Here is a 14,905-nt window from a genome sequence, read left to right on the forward strand (position 1 = left end):
TTCGGACTTCTCCATCCCTTCCTCCTCCACCCAGCCCCCACCCCAAATTGTAACGAGCTCTGAGGAGCTGACGGGGGGCTGCCCACCTTCTCTCTCAGCTCCTTGCAGCACAGCTGGCCTCTACTGCTCCTGGGGAGCTCCAGCGGGAGCCAGGTGTCTTGTCCGTCCTCACCAGGGACTTTTTCTTCAGTGCATGGCTTTTCTCCCCGCTTCCCCACGCTGGGAAGCCAGCAGTGAGGGCAGCTGGGTGGCCTGAGAGAGGCTCCCAGCTGTTGGCAGCGGCCGCCCAGCTGCCCTCTCCTCTCTGTGCAGGTCCGAGAGGCAGGTGGGGAAAGGAAGTGTCCTGTCCCCTTCTGTTGTTGGGGACATTTGGGAGGGTATTGTGGGGTCAGTGTGCTGCCTGTTAGGCATTAGCCCCCAAACGCAAGGTCTCTGGAAGCTTCTCCTCAGTCCGGGGTGGGGGCGGGGGTGGGCACCTGGCTTCCCAATCCAAGTTTCTCTCCCCTGAGGTGTGGGAGCTGCAGGGCCCCACTGAGGACAGGAGGGGGGACCTGAGTGGAGACCCAGGATGCAGAGTCTGTTGTAGACAGTGGACGCGGGAGGGTGGCCCGCAAGGCCACCCACTTTCAGCAATGGTCTGGGAGGGGTCCCAAGACTCGGCATGTTGGTGGAGTCAGGGTCGCGCTCGAGTCCAGCGAAGGACACAAGCCCAGTGGCAGAGGGACAGGCCCCGGGGGACACAGGTTCCTGGCGGAGCCACCCAGGCCACACTTCGCTCCTCCAGCCATGAGCTGAGAGGACACGTGTGATGTGCCATCTACCCAGGAAGCCCATGAGAGACTCAGCGTGCAGGGTGCTATTAGGGGGGCTGGTCACCTAGCAGATCCCCAAACCCCAGCCCCACTGAAGGACAGCAGGTGTCAGCCCAAGTGGTCCTGCACAGACAGTTCCTCTTATCCGTCAGGGATGGGATGGGGGGGTGGTGAGAGCCCTCCCCAAATTCAGGTGCCAGATGCCCTCTATGGGCTGGCGTGCCAGCGCCCCCTGCAGGTAGGGCAGACCAGCCTGCCCAGCTGACTCCTCCACACTGGGTGGTCTCCCTCCTATCCCTCCAGTTTCATAAGTTCAAACTCTCCTGGGGTCACAGCAGCCCAAACTTTGACCTGCTCTTCTGTGCCACCCGGGCCCTGGCGGTGGTCAGAACGCCGGGCTTCCCCCCCGGGACAGGTGACAATAACACAGCCATTCTAGGCCCCGGGGTGGCTCTTGTAGACCCCCCGGGAGGTGGGCCGGGTGTCCCCACCCAGCAGTCTGAGCCGAGAAGCCGAGCCGTGGTCCCTGGACCCAAACCTGGCTTCGTTCCCACTGTACTTTCCTGGCGTCGTTTCAAAAGTCTCTCCTGACTTGGGTCCTACGTGCATGCCACGGCCATCACTTACTTCTTTTTAAAACACGTCTCAGTTAAGAAAAATAGATTCTGCACAAAGGCAGCTCTCTATCACTGTCTCAATCAGAAATTTAAAAATTTCCCATAACAAGAAGGCTCACCACACAAATAAACACGAGGAAGCTGTGTCGCTGGGCCGCAGATGATTGGGAAATGGTGGAATCGCGAGGAGACGGGCTGTCTCCACCTGCGATCTTTTCTGTTCAACGGGGGCGGTGGTGCAAATGTCTTTCTGAGTTTGGGGAAGGAGCGCCCTAGAGGGCAGACGGAGGGATTCGGGTTTTTCCATCCGGGCAGAGGCTTGCTCCCTGGAGGGGCCCCTCGAGGCCGTTGGGAAGCATGCATTTACCTTTTAGGGTTCCGAGTGAGGAGAAGGGGCCCCCCCGGAGCAGAGGCGTCGGAGCCGGGACGTGCCCCGCTCTGGGGTGGGGCCAGGGAGGCCAGGCCCTCACTGCAGGTGTTGCCGTAGGTCACAGGAATCCCCATGAACTGCTCCGTGAAGCTGCAGCTCAGTCTCTACATCAAGTCCGTCAAAGGCATCGGGTGAGTAGGGCGGGGGTGGGGGGGCGGCGGGCAGCCGGCCCAGCTGGTCCCAGCCATCGCTCCCCTAATGGGGGTCTCGGCACCACCTGCATCCCGACATCCCTGCCCCCTAAACCCCTTGGTCTCTCGCCATCGGTCCCCCAGTTCAGGCAGAACGTCCCATCCAAGCTGTTGGCCACTCAACAGAGCGGCAAGGATGAAACCCCGGCAAACCAAGCGTTCGCCTGCGGGAACTTACCGGACAGCGGCCTTCACCATGATGAGTCACGTGACGGGAGGAATTTTTTTAAGCACCGATTAAAAAAAATTTTTTTTTGAATAGTAGCTCTATCAAGCTTTAATTCATGTATCATAAAGCCCACCCTTTAAGAGTATATGATTCAGTAATTGTAGTATTTTCTCAAAATTGTGCAGCCATCGCCACAATTTTATTTATTTATTTTTAAGATGCTATTTATTTACCTTTAGAGGGAGGAGAAGAGGGAGGAGAAAGAGAGGGAGAGAAACATCCACGTGTGGTTGCCTCTTACGTGCCCCCTGCTGGGGACCTGGCCCACAACCCAGGCAGGTGCCCTGACTGGGAATCGAATTGGTAGCCTTTCAGTTCACAGGCCGGCGCTCAGTCCCCTGAGCCACTCCAGCCAGGTCCCATCATGATTTTAGAACATCTTCATCAACCTCCCCCCACCCAAAAAAACCCTCACTCTCCATTTCCCTCAGCCCCAGGCGACCGCCAATCTACTTCCTGTCTCCATGGATTTGTCTCTTCTTCCATTTCCTACACATGGAATCCTACACCATGTGGCCTTTGGCGTGTGGCGTCTGTCACCCAGCGTCCTGTTCCCAAAGGCCATCCACGTTGCAGCCGGTGCCAGAGCTCCGTCCCTTCTCCTGGCTGAGCCACATTCCGTTGTCTGGAGGGACCGCATTTTGTCTACCAGCCAATGGACATGTGGGTTGTGTCTGGTTTTTGGCCACCGTGACCCATGCTGCTCTGACTGTTCACAGATCGGTTTCTCTGTGGCGCGTGTCCCCATTTTTCTCGGGTCGGTCCCTCGGGAGCAGAAGTGCTGAGTGAGACGGTCACCCTGTGTCTGACGGCCGGGCACCTGCCAGGCTCTTCCCCGAGCGGCCGCACCGTTTCCATTCCCCTCGGGCACGGAGGAGGTTCCGGCTCCACGTCCTCGCCGCCGTTTGTCATAAGGCTACGTTGTGACCGAGCTGAGTGCGGGAGTACACGGGCTCACTGCCATGTCGATGTCTGTACTTGTTGGCATATTTGGAATAGTCTCATTGGAAAAATACCCTCTGGAAAGATTCCTGGGCTGCAGGGATGTGGGCTTCCGGGCCGCTGTGTGAGCCGCCTCTCGGCTGGAGAGAAAAGCACGTGGCCCGAGAGCAGCGGGGAGTAAAACGAGCCCCCTCTTCAGCCCACCCAGCTTTTCATTTGCCCCTGGAGGCCTTTCCGAGGGTTAGTTCTGGCAGGGTGTGTGGGCTGTGAAGGGCACCCCCGGCCGGCCACCCTGTCTGGTAGCTCAAATGCACCTGGGCGGCCAGGTGACAGATTAGAGGGCAGCCTGAGTGGGGACTGGGCCGAGGGCCAGCCCTGCCCAGCACCAGGGCTAGGGGCCCAGTGGGGTCTTATCCTGTGCGTTTTCAACTGCATTTTTCAAAATCGGGATTTTTAACATGAGCTCCCTCCATTTCCACCCGCCAGGAGTGAATTCAAATTCTTGACAAACGCTGCCCAGGACATCAGAACCCCTGGGGGGCCGGATTCAGCCTGTTAGGGCCCTCGAGCTGCTCCCCGGACCTTCCTGGGCTTCTGTGTCCTGGTCGGCCATCCCTGCCGGCTGGAGCCCTGGTCTCTAGGGAGCTGGCCTCCAGCGCAGCGCTTGTCGCCACCTGGAGGGCAGATGAGGAACAGGCGTGGGAAAGGTCTGTGAACTCCGGGGCCCATGCCCAGAAGCAGGGCCGTCCAGAGTCGTCAGGGACTTCTGTGCTGTTTGCTCACAAGAGCTCTATCTGGTGATAAGATGCCACTTGCATTGAACGCACAGCAACTTTTACAAATGCCGATAAAAGAGGCCAAAGTCTGTTTCCAGAGCGTGCTCCGAGCCTCTCCCTATGGGTGACACTGCGCTGCATGAGTTCATTGCACAAACCTCTCCTTAATGGGCAGCCCGAGACCTGTTTGAGAGGCGTGGCGAGGATTTGGCCCTTGCGCTGCGCCTGGCCCCTGGCCCCCGAGCGAGCTCCACCCCTCTCTGGACAGTGGTGCCTGTCAGCAGGTCCAGGGTGAGGAAGCTCGGTTGACCCTAGCCCTAACCCTCATTCGAGCCCCGTGAGGAGGAGGCACAGAGGGGGCAGGCAGCTGCCCGAGGTCACACGGCGAGCTAGTGAGTGGCTATGTCTGGTCCCCGAAACCAAGCTCAGGCTTGGGGATTGGCTGAGAAGGTCACAGGACCCAGCACGGGGCCGTTCTCACAGCTGTGATTTATTCCAGTGAGAGGATCCAAAGCAACATCAGCAAAGGTGGAGGCCCACAGGGGGGAGGCTGGGAGAACCGGGCACGGGCTGCCACGCAAACCCACAGCAGCGTGTTGAGACAATGCATGTGAAATGCTGTCCCCAGGGAAGCTCATGAGAGACTCAGTCCCAGGGTGTTTATGGGGGGCTGGTCACCTAGGCCCCCTCTACCCGGTAGGTCCCCAAATCCCAGCCCCCCCGAAGGACAGCAGGTGTCAGCCTAAGCCACGTGGCTTGTCAACTGGGCGCGTGGCCTTCCTGAGTGAACTGCGGCTCTTTTTCCAACAGGAATGAGCTGCCGTCGGCTAGGTCACAGGCGGCCCTACCCTCTATGGGGGGAGTTTTCAACTGAAAAATGTCTTGCCCGGTTGTCGGGTTGCTCCTTGCCAGGAAATGCCTTCCCTCCAGCCTGCGCCGATGGCACTGTTGCTGTCAGAGCCCGCCTGCCCCTGGAGCTGGGGACGGCACGGCCAAGCCTGCCTGCCGGAGGCCACCCTGGCCCCACTTCTCACTGGCTTTGTCTCCCTTATTTCCAGACAAACCGGGAAGATTGTGCCGGTGGTCCTGCCACTGATGTGGTTTGAGGAGGTAAGGCCACCTCGCTGTCCCTGCACTGGGCTCCCCTGGGCATGGCCTCCGGTACCTCAGCGGGGAGCCCATGGGGGCATCCGAGGCTGGGTGGGGGAGGCGGCCCGTGCGACCTGGAACAATCCAGGGGAAACTTTCCGCTCTGCAACCATGTTGTCAACCACCCCCTTGAGCAGAAAGGACCACCTGGGAGGACAGCGCCGCCCTGGGGGGCAGTTTTTTGATGGTAGTGTGACCACTTCTCCTGAGACAAGGGAAGTCGATTTTCAGGGTGTCAGCTTTTCATGTGAAATTTCTTTCCCAGCTTCACAGGGTTACTTCTGCATTTTAAACGGGGGGGGGGGGGCTGGACCAGGCAGCCCCCCAATGTCAAGTGCTCGGCAGTCTGGTGTGGGCTGGTGGGAGGCAGGGCTCTGCTCCACAGAGCCACTTGGGGTTGGCCTGGCTCCTTCCATCCCGGGGGGCCTGCTGTCAAGACCCTCAGAACCCACCCCTGTTTGGTGGGTGGGGAAAGCAGTGGAGAGAATCCTAGGGGCAGGTTTTTACCAGCCAGGGGTGGAGGTTGTAGCATCACTGTGCCTGCGTCCCATTGGCCAGAATGAGATCACATGGCCATGCCAACTGCAAGGGAGTCTGGGAAATGTAGACTCTTGGTGTGGCCCTGGAGGAAATGGAGACCACCCACAGGCTTGGGGGGTGGGGGGGAGGAGTGCAGGGGCAACTGTGTGTGGCCCCAGCTGATGTGCCTGTCATTCTCCCTCCCCAGAGAGGAGCCATGGAGGGCGAGACGCTTCAGACATTCTACACCCAGCTGGTGCTGATGCCCAAGGTGCTGCACTACGCCCAGTACGTCCTTCTCGCCCTGGGCGGCGTCCTGCTGCTCATCCCTGTCATCTACCAAATCCGGAGCCAAGTAGGTGGTGGCCGGAGTATGGCCCGGGCCGGGCGGCGCACTGCTTTCCTGCTGGGGGAGAGAGGGGCTTGGGTGGGATGGCCCAGTTGTCCCTTCCCCAGGTCCCAGCAGATGCCTGCAGCCTGGAGCCTGCCTCGGGCAGCATCCGGGTGTCTGCCGGATCAAGGGAGCTGTCACTGGGTCCTTGCTCCTCCTGCATCCTGCATGGCCACTTCTCTGCCTGTCCTGGGAGGCCTGGGGACCCTCCCCCAGAGGGGCTGCCAGTGGGCTTCAGGTGATGAGACCTGGTACTTGAGTGGCTTGTTCATCGAGTCAGCACCTGCGGGAGCTAGACTCGGTCAGGGGCAGGGCACCCAGTGGCAGGGGGTGGGGCTTGCATTCCAGGCAGGGAGACAGATAATGACCAGGGAAATACACAAAAAAGAGTGTCATTGACGAGAAAGACAGTAGAAAACATGAGGTGCTGTCCACCAGGAACACAGCCTGAGCCACGTGTGCGACTGTAAATTTAAGTTTTCTAACAGCCACGTTAAGTAAAAAAATTAATCTTAATTGTATTTTATTTCATCTGAATATACCCAAAATATGACCATTCCAACATGCAGTTACTATAAAAATAGCATTATTAGTTTTTGTGATTTTTTTCCCTTGTCAAGTCTTTAAAATCGGTCTTTGAAATCATTTGACTCTTATAGTGGGTCCAGATTTGGACGTGCTCCATTTCAAAGGCCCCTGCGGCCATCTCTGGCCTCCAGACTGGACAGCGCAGCGTCCCAGGGGGTTGGGGACAACTGCAGAGAGAGTGTGGGGAAAGGTAGAATTTGAGCTTGAACGCAGATGGCAAGGAGGTGCTCGGCACATGGTCACGGAACGCATTCCCGACGGGAAGGAAGGGCCAGTGCCAGGGCCCTGAGGCAGGGACAGTGGGGCACTCAGAAGTGACCCTGCAGGGCCAGGGTGGCTGGACGGGAGTGAGGTGGCATCTGAGAGGGGGCAGGGGCAGAGGCAGGCCACACTGGGCCCGTCACACAGGGCGAGCAGCTTGGAACCGATTCCTGGGGTACAGGAAGCTATCTGAGGCTTTGTCCGCTGATTTTTGGAAGGAATCGTAGCCGGAGAAGAAGGCAGCCACCCCCTAGAGGCAGGAAGAAGAGGCAGTGACAACAATACCCGTTCTTGGCTTGATGCTGTGCACCCTCCCATTCATAAATGTTATTTTTGGAGAGAGGGGAAGGGAGGGAGAAAGAAAGGAAGAGAAACATCAACGTGAGAGAGAAACACCGATTGGCTGTCTCTTGAACATGAACCAACCAGGGACCAAACCCGCAACCCAGGCCTGTGCCCTGACTGGGAATTGAACCCACGACCTTTCACTTTACGGGTTGACACCCAACCCACTGAGCCACAGTGCCCGGGCTGAGCAGCTGACTTTTTTCCGAGGCACCATGCAGTCTGGGAGCTCAGAAGTGGCCAGAATGTAAGTCTGGAGGCCAGGGGCAAGGCCGATGGGAAGCAGATACTGTAGTCACACGCGGACAGGCCTGTGACCGTGGGGCTCCAGGGACATTGCAGCGGGGGTGAGGGGCGGGAGGGGGGGCGGGGAGGCGCAGGGACACTGCTCAGTCACAGGGAGTCTTGAGAAGCCATTTGGGATCCATGCACCAGAAGCCACCTTGGTGGCCCCCACCTTGTCCTGGGCTCCAGGCCCAGGCCTTGGGGATGGGGTGCTGCCCACTCAGCTCCGCCTCCCTGCCCCCCTCCACCCCGGGCCGTCTGCCACTCCTGCTTCCTGCCTAAGCTTTGCGACAGCTCTTTCTTCCTCCTGGCTCTGGGAGCAGCTCGCACGCTCTCATACTCACTGGGAGAAGCCCTGCCATCCCGGGCACTTCACCTGAGTCCTCAGGCCCTTCGCCGATTGCCTGCAAACTCCCCTTCTCTGGGGGAAAAGGCTGCCAGCTCTCGCCACCTCGCAGCCTCTGGTAATGAGACTGCGGGGGCCCCTGGGCTCTGTCACAGGCCCCGGTGACAGCCAGGCTGAGCGGGCTGTCACTCCAGTGAACAGAAGGGAATTCCCTACAGTTTCTTGACTTAAATTATGCTGAGAGGGTGGGAGGGACCAGAAGCCAGAGCTCCCAGCCAGAGGTTGCCTCCTGGGTGGGTTTCCAGTGGTGAAGACGCACACAGCCGCACGCGGGGGCTCCCGGGGGCCGACTGCTGAGCGGCTGGGCAGGGGGAGGAGGCCAAGGCAGCCTCTGCCTTCAGTCCCCTCTGCCCCTCTGTCTCTCTCCGAACCGCCTATCCTAAGGGGGGGCCAGGAGGAGAGGGAGGACAGCTTGTGAAATGCTGGCTTGGGCCTCTCCCCTGCCTAACCCCCACCCCCTGGGTTGCTGTCTTGCCCCCCAGCCCACTGAGAAACCTTGTTCCTATTTATTGTTCCCATGATGAACCAGCAGAGGCTCCCCCCCACATTGCAGGTTTCAGCGGAGGCTCCTTCATTGAAATGTATCCCATTTTGTAAGTTTCGGCTTCCCTGGGGTTAGGCCTTACAGGTTCCACGTGTTTGTGCTGGAGAACTCAACATATTTTAATTTCTGTTCAGAGAAGTTTTGCTTCTCAAGTCATGCTTTGCAAAGAATCAATAGTATTTTTTTAACAGAAAAAAATCAGTTTCTGGTTGATTTAAAATGCCCCCTCGCTGGACCTGCTGATTCCTTGCCCATCCGCCCACCTCGATTCCTAAATTTTCAAGTGGGCAAACCCTCTTCGGCCCGGCCTGCGCATCTGGCCAGGCGCGTGCCCCAAAGATGCTGGTGCTTCTGTCTCTGGTGACGGGCAGCTTTAGCCCCCTCCCGTGGTTAGTGGTGTCGGACTCTAGAATTCTGCATCCTCCCGTGTGTTCTCGAACATCCAAGAACCGTGTAAAGCGTTTTCTGTGTGGCTGCAACGTCAACTACAAATTAGCTTGGTTGTCTTCTAGGAGAGATGCTATTTATTTTGGAGTAGTAATAAAAAGGGCCCAAAGGATAAGGAGGCCATGCAGGCTTTTTCTGAATCCCTGATGACACCAGCCGCCAAGGGCACAGTGCTGCAAGAAGCAAGACTGTAGGTGGGTACCAGGTAACGCCGCCCCTCCCCCTGCCCCTCCCCTAGTAAGTAGAGCCCCAGCCACCTGAAATACACGCACTTCTGCAGCCCGAGCGGCACCTGGACCTGCGGACAGACCACGGTCGGAGAAACACCTATTTGTAGCTTTTGTTCACAAGGCAGCTTCTTCCTTCCAGGACGCCCAGTGTCCTTGGGGGCTGGTGTCTGACCTGCAAGGCTGCAGGGTCGGGGGTGTAGGCCAGCTGCTTCTCCCGGCTCCGGAGGTATCACCTCCTCTGGGGAGGTTTGCTAATCATGCAGCTCCATCTAGACCTCCTGGAATAGAATCCAGAAGGGTCCCGGGAGCCTGCGTTTCCAGGGACCCCTGAGGTGAGGCTGATGCAGAGGGGACTGTCTGCATGAGGCTGGGGGCGCTGGCCAAGCAGAAGGACTTTGGGCCTCACCGGAGCACCAGCCAAATGCCCAGGACTTCGCCTGAGGGTAGGACCGCCAGACTGAGCAAATAGTGAAATACACACAGAGAAATGAAGAAACAGCCACGAGCAGTTGCCCAGTTAAATCCGAACTTCAGGTCAACGGTGGTTTTCAGGACAAGTGTGTCCCGTGCAGTTAACCAGACGCACTCACCCCGAGAGCCTGCTCTGCAGTGTGAACCTGGACATGAAACCGAGCTGGGCGCCCCGGTTTTACCTGGCACCCTGGCAGGGGAGCAGCGGCCAGCGCTATGGGGAGCCCTCTTCCTGGGCCGCGGGCCACCGGGTCTGAGGTCTCAGGAGAGCGGAGCATGGAGCTGGGGGAGGCAACACCCTGGTCTTCAGGGCCAGCTGGCTGCCTCCAGGGCGCTGGTCTGCCAGGGCTGGAGGAAAAAATGAAATAGAAGCTGCCAAGTGGCGGGCGCGGGGCGTTTGTGTTGGCAGGGGCTGCAGACCGTGCAAGGGGTCGGGGGAGCAAGGGGACCAAGGGAGGCAAGGGGGAAGGAGGAGGGATGGCTGTGCCCCCCAACCCCCCGCTGGGGGCTCCTCTTGCAATCTGGGAATAAGAGGGCGGGGCTCAACCACACCCTAGCCAGAGACGCAACACCCCCACCCTCATCCTTCCTCTCCCAAGGAGTCCTCTGGGACACCTCGCTGTGGGCAGTTTGGCTTCAGTGGCACCCCTGACCCCTTCCCGCCACGATTCTCTCCTGCAGGAACTTGCTTAGTGTTCTTGGGGTGCAGGGGCGGCGGCATCAGGCTGAGGTAGGGGGGCTGCTGACTTTACCGCAGGTGGAGCTGGAGGCTGTGAGGCCAGAGCCTCATGCTGCGCCCCCTGGACAGAGCCAGGGTATCTGCCAGCCCCCCGCCCCCCCCAGTAAATCCCATCTGGGGCTTTCTCTTTCTTTGGCCCACAGAACCCAATTCCAAGTTCCTGGGGGAAGTTTTTGACTTGCAGAGACTTTACTGCCCCGCTTCTGGAAGGCAGCTCAGCCTCCTTGTAGATGATGCCCAGTGCCCCCAGTCACGTGCACTTGGGGCTTTGGTTTTGGGGGGCAGGCACCTGGAAGTGGCCAGTGCTTTGGGAGACCTAGAGTCTCTGCAGGGCAGCTTTGAGTACTGGCTGGTCGCTGGGGAGGCCCTGCACCTGGGTGTGGGGGTGGCCCGTGCGGGCCGCCTTGTTTGGGAGAAGCCAGGAAGTGCGCCCTCACTGGCCCAGAGGAGCCGTTTTACGCGAATGAGCAAAGGACAGCGGGTCTGGGTGGACGCAGCGGCTCCAGGTGGGGGGCTGGGGGCAGACAGCGCAGCCCAGCCTGCCTGCGACCCCTCCGGTGCGGACCCTTGGGCCGCAGCAGCCCAGACAGCCCTTGGCACAGGCTCCTGCTCCTTGCTTACCGGCCCCTTTGCCTCTGTCCCGTTCCCAGCCCGGTTCCCCCCCGCAACACAAGCGGAAGGGGGCAGGAGGAAGAGCCCACTTCACGTCGTGCTCCCTGAGGGTTTGTGAGTGGGCTGCTTGGGGAAACAGTGCCCCCTTTTTACTTCTGAGAGAGGCTTTCTCAAGTCGAGGCTCTTCGGGCCCACGGGACTGAGATGCTGGCCACCCCCCGGGTGTCCCGTGCTGCCTCTGCGGGGCGGTACGTGGCCACGCCCTCCCTCCCTGCCCCGGCTGAATGTGGCTTCCATGCAGGAAGCCTGGGATCCATCCCAGAGGTGGGCTTGGGTCCTAACCTCCCTCTGTCCCGCCCACGGCGGGGTGCAGGGGCCCTTGTGAAGAGGCACCGGGGGGGCGGGGCATTTAGAGGTTTGCTTCCGAGCACAGCCGTGGGCCAGGAGGCCTCTGCATTCTTCAGGGGAAGGAGGGCAGTGGGCTTAGGGGATGAAGAGTTGCCCCCAATTCTTATCTTTAATTTCTTTTACGTTGAGAAAAAATTTTTTTTCTAAATGTAAACTAGGTAAATTAGAACACCTGAGTCGCCTCTCACCCTGGCTCGGGGGCACTGCTAACACTTCTAACGGTGACGGGAAGGTCCGTCTTTTGTCCTGTTCCAGCCTGTCTCAGTGGCTGGTGTCACCGCATGGGTGTCACTCTGCGGCTGGCCTCCCTCACCACGGTGTTCTGTCTGGGATGGCTGGCTGGGTCAAGGACCGTCTTCTGACTATTTTAGAAACGCTCTCTCCTCTTGACGCGCGTCCAGGGGGTTCCCAGTCGCGCTGTGCTGGCAGCATTGCGCCTAAGCCCCGCGCCTTGCTCCGCCCTTCTTGTGGGGTTAGGCAGGTCTCTTTGGCCTCAGTTTCCCCATCTCTAAAATAAGATGAGGGCAGGGCGAGATGGCGTCGGTGAGAGGCGAGCCCCTCTGGAGCTGCCCTGCGGGGGTCTGGAGGTCACTCTGGCTTTTCTCCTCTCGAGCTAGAGAGATGGGGAGAGTCAGGGGCTTTCCGGAGGACGTGGGAGCAGGAAGCAGGAAGCAGGGCGGGGCTGGGGTTGGGGAGGCCGGCGTGGTGACCCAGCACCCCTTTCTCCGCAGGGTCCCGAGGATGCCAAGAGCCAGCCCAGCCCTGCCGCTCCGCCGGACCGGCTCCCCAGCCCCTACACCCCGCTTCTGCAGGATTCCCTCAGCAGACAGCCAGCCTGTCCCACCAGAGCCTGAGCCTCCCAGTTGCCTTACACGCGCGTCCGCACACTGCACACACCCCCAGCACGTGTAAGCACATGCGTGCGCAGGTGTATACAAACACTCAGGGATGGAGATGCTGCCGAGGGGAATCAAGGAAAGAGGCTCACCAACAGGGACTGTTCCGGAACCTTCTCTCCAAGGCACCCACAGGCCTGTGAGCACGGGTCCGCTCTCTGGGGCGAGCCCGTTCAGCCACGGGGCCATCTCTCCCCGCTGGCCACTCCATCAGTCTGGAAACACTGCAGCCCCCGTGTGGGGGCTCGCCCAGCAGGACAGAGCTTCATGGGGAGGGGCAGAAAGCCAGCCCGGGAGCTCCGGCTTCTTGTGCCAAAGCCAGTGGGCAGGGGCTGTGGGCTCAGGGCCCAGCCGGACCCAGAGCTTTGGCCTCTCTGCAGCCACCCGGGCTGGGGCACAGCCCTTTCAATGGGCCTCAGACCCCAGTGTGAGGGAGAGACGCCTGTGAGGCTGCCCTGGCTGTCTCCCCAACCCTTGAAGGACTCTGGGGCCCCTTCCCTGCAGCCAAACTGACATCGACCTGTATATTGAGCCGGCCACTCCCTGGCTGGGGTGGCGGGAGGCTCTGCCCCGAGCAGCCCCCACCAAGGGCCCTCCTCTTTGAGGTGCTGGGCCAGAGGCGGGGGTGTCTGGGCCCCACCAGCCCAGAGGTCTGGTCAGGTGGGAGACCTGTCCACCTGCAGCTTCTCATCTCTGGGGCAAGCCTCTGTCTCTTTTCTACTGGAAGAAAAATGAGTTTTATCATCTTTTAAAAATAATTCACTATGGAAGTAATAAACCTTTTTAAAAAGCAAGCACTCGATTCTGGGGCAGCCTATTTGGTGGTAGGGGTGGGCGGGGGGCAGCTTCCTGTGTTGGGCTCTTTGGAGTCAATAGCTTCTTTCTGGAAGCTGCCACGAGTCTCTCACGGGCTGGGCAGCTGACTGGCCTCTCTGTTTCACAGTTTCAACCTAGCGTGTGTGTCACGCAGTTCTGGTTTAGAAAGTGTGCGACCCAAGAGCATTCTGACCACAACTCGGGTACTTCGACACTTTGGCGTGGAACCTGCTGGGCTCTGTTTTCTGTGTGTTTATATTCTAATCGAGGGGCCTGTGCCGTGTCATTCTGGGCTCCTGCTTCTCTTGTTACATAAATGGCAGAAAAGAAGCGGTTAAGAAAGTGGATGGGAGCCTGTGGGCGTGGGCCTGAATCTAACCTCTGCCTCTTACTAGTTCTGTGATTTTAGGCAACTCACCTGACTGCTCGGTGCCTCGGTTCCTCCACCTGAAAGGGGAAGTAACAGCACCCACCTGCTAGTGTGGCACAGTGAGACAGAGTTCATGGACAAGTACATCAGGGACTAGAGCAGAGCTGGTACATGGGAGAGGCGATGCGAGCTGGCCACCGCTGTTAAGATCTATGATGATTAATCGCCCTCATCTTTTTCTATCCACATGGACACTGTTCGCCTGTTCCTGTCTTGGACATTGTTCCTGGCTCCTCCACGAGTCACCTCTTTCTGGGTACTGGCTGCACTGCCTCTGAGACACAGCCGCTCACACACGCCCTCTCATGGAATGGCCTCGGTCTCCAGTTCTCCCCTATTGCAAACGCACGCCACATTCTTCTTCCTTCCTTTCCTGCGCCACGCTGGGCCCTGTGCCAGGAGTGGGGATGTGTCAGGGACCCCGACATAGTTGGACCAGTTTCTCTCAGGACTTGGGGTCACTGGGGAGGCGGCGTTTGAGCCTCACCAACACGGCCCAGCAACCCTGTGGCAGCGGCCTCCTGATACCACTGCTGGCGTCGGGACTGCGGACGAAAGAGGGCCGCAGACAACTTGGGCAAGCTCAGGGCAGGCCCGCACCGGCCGAAAGCAGGTCACGGCAGGCAGGTGCGTCCTGGGCGGGAACCTTCCCTGACAAAGGTCAATCTTTACCCGCAGGGAGACTGTTGTGCTTTCGCATCTAAAATAACGTACCTTTGAAAAATGTCAGAGTGATCTTTTCTAGACGCGCCCCACCCCGCCCCAGGCACAGTCTCCCGCCGCAGGAGCCCCTCAAGGTTATCTGGTCCAAATACCATCTGCGTGCGCTGTGAGCGCTAATGCACTGCCCAGCGCCCACCCGCGGGAAAGGGGGGTCTGTCTCTCCGTTTTCCTTTTTATCCAACCCCAGATGTACCCCCTCCCCCTTTGCTTTCTCTGGCTCCCTTAATCTGCCACCCAAGGATTTCACGTGGTCCCCCTCCGTCTTCCCCTCTGGATTTGATGCATAAAATACGCTGTAAAATGGCCCTTTTCCGGAGCATTTTCTCCAGTCCTTGAGATTGCTTCCAGCAATTGTCAGCTTGGCTCAAACAAACTCAAACTTCTCCAAACGTTTGCTCGCTTCTTGCACGGACAGGACGGGCTCCCCCTGGTGGCCAGCCGACGCGGCCCCGCGCCCGAAGCCCGGCCCCTCGTCCGAGCGCGGGCCCACGGGCCGTTCAGGGGCCCACAAAAATAGCTTCATTTGTTTAAAAAACAGAAGACAGACCCCGAACTTTTAGGTTGAAAAAAGGTTTAAAAACTCCATGCATTCGTCCTCATACCAGCGCTGCCGTCGAGGGCAATTTTAACACTGCTAAGGGAGGAGGT

The 14,905-nt window shown here is 59.1% G+C and overlaps 1 protein-coding gene across 2 annotated transcripts in view; it reads left to right on the forward strand.

The window, feature by feature from the left end:
- Positions 1 to 13,082, forward strand: part of SCARB1 (scavenger receptor class B member 1) — a 54,128-nt gene extending 41,046 nt beyond the window's left edge. Inside the window, exons 9-13 of one of the 2 annotated variants that reach the window (XM_053928246.1) lie at positions 1,917 to 1,990; positions 5,056 to 5,107; positions 5,874 to 6,020; positions 8,998 to 9,126; positions 12,124 to 12,261. In XM_053928246.1, coding sequence (XP_053784221.1) covers positions 1,917 to 1,990; positions 5,056 to 5,107; positions 5,874 to 6,020; positions 8,998 to 9,126 — 402 coding nt within the window. In that variant the 3' untranslated portion in view covers positions 12,124 to 12,261. Of the gene's footprint in view, positions 1 to 1,916; positions 1,991 to 5,055; positions 5,108 to 5,873; positions 6,021 to 8,997; positions 9,127 to 12,123 lie in introns of both variants that reach the window. The other variant, XM_053928247.1, reaches the window with a different exon arrangement.
- Positions 13,083 to 14,905: the final 1,823 nt, after the last annotated feature.

The sequence above is a fragment of the Desmodus rotundus genome, chromosome 7 (assembly GCF_022682495.2).
Source record: "Desmodus rotundus isolate HL8 chromosome 7, HLdesRot8A.1, whole genome shotgun sequence".
NCBI lineage: Eukaryota > Metazoa > Chordata > Mammalia > Chiroptera > Phyllostomidae > Desmodus > Desmodus rotundus.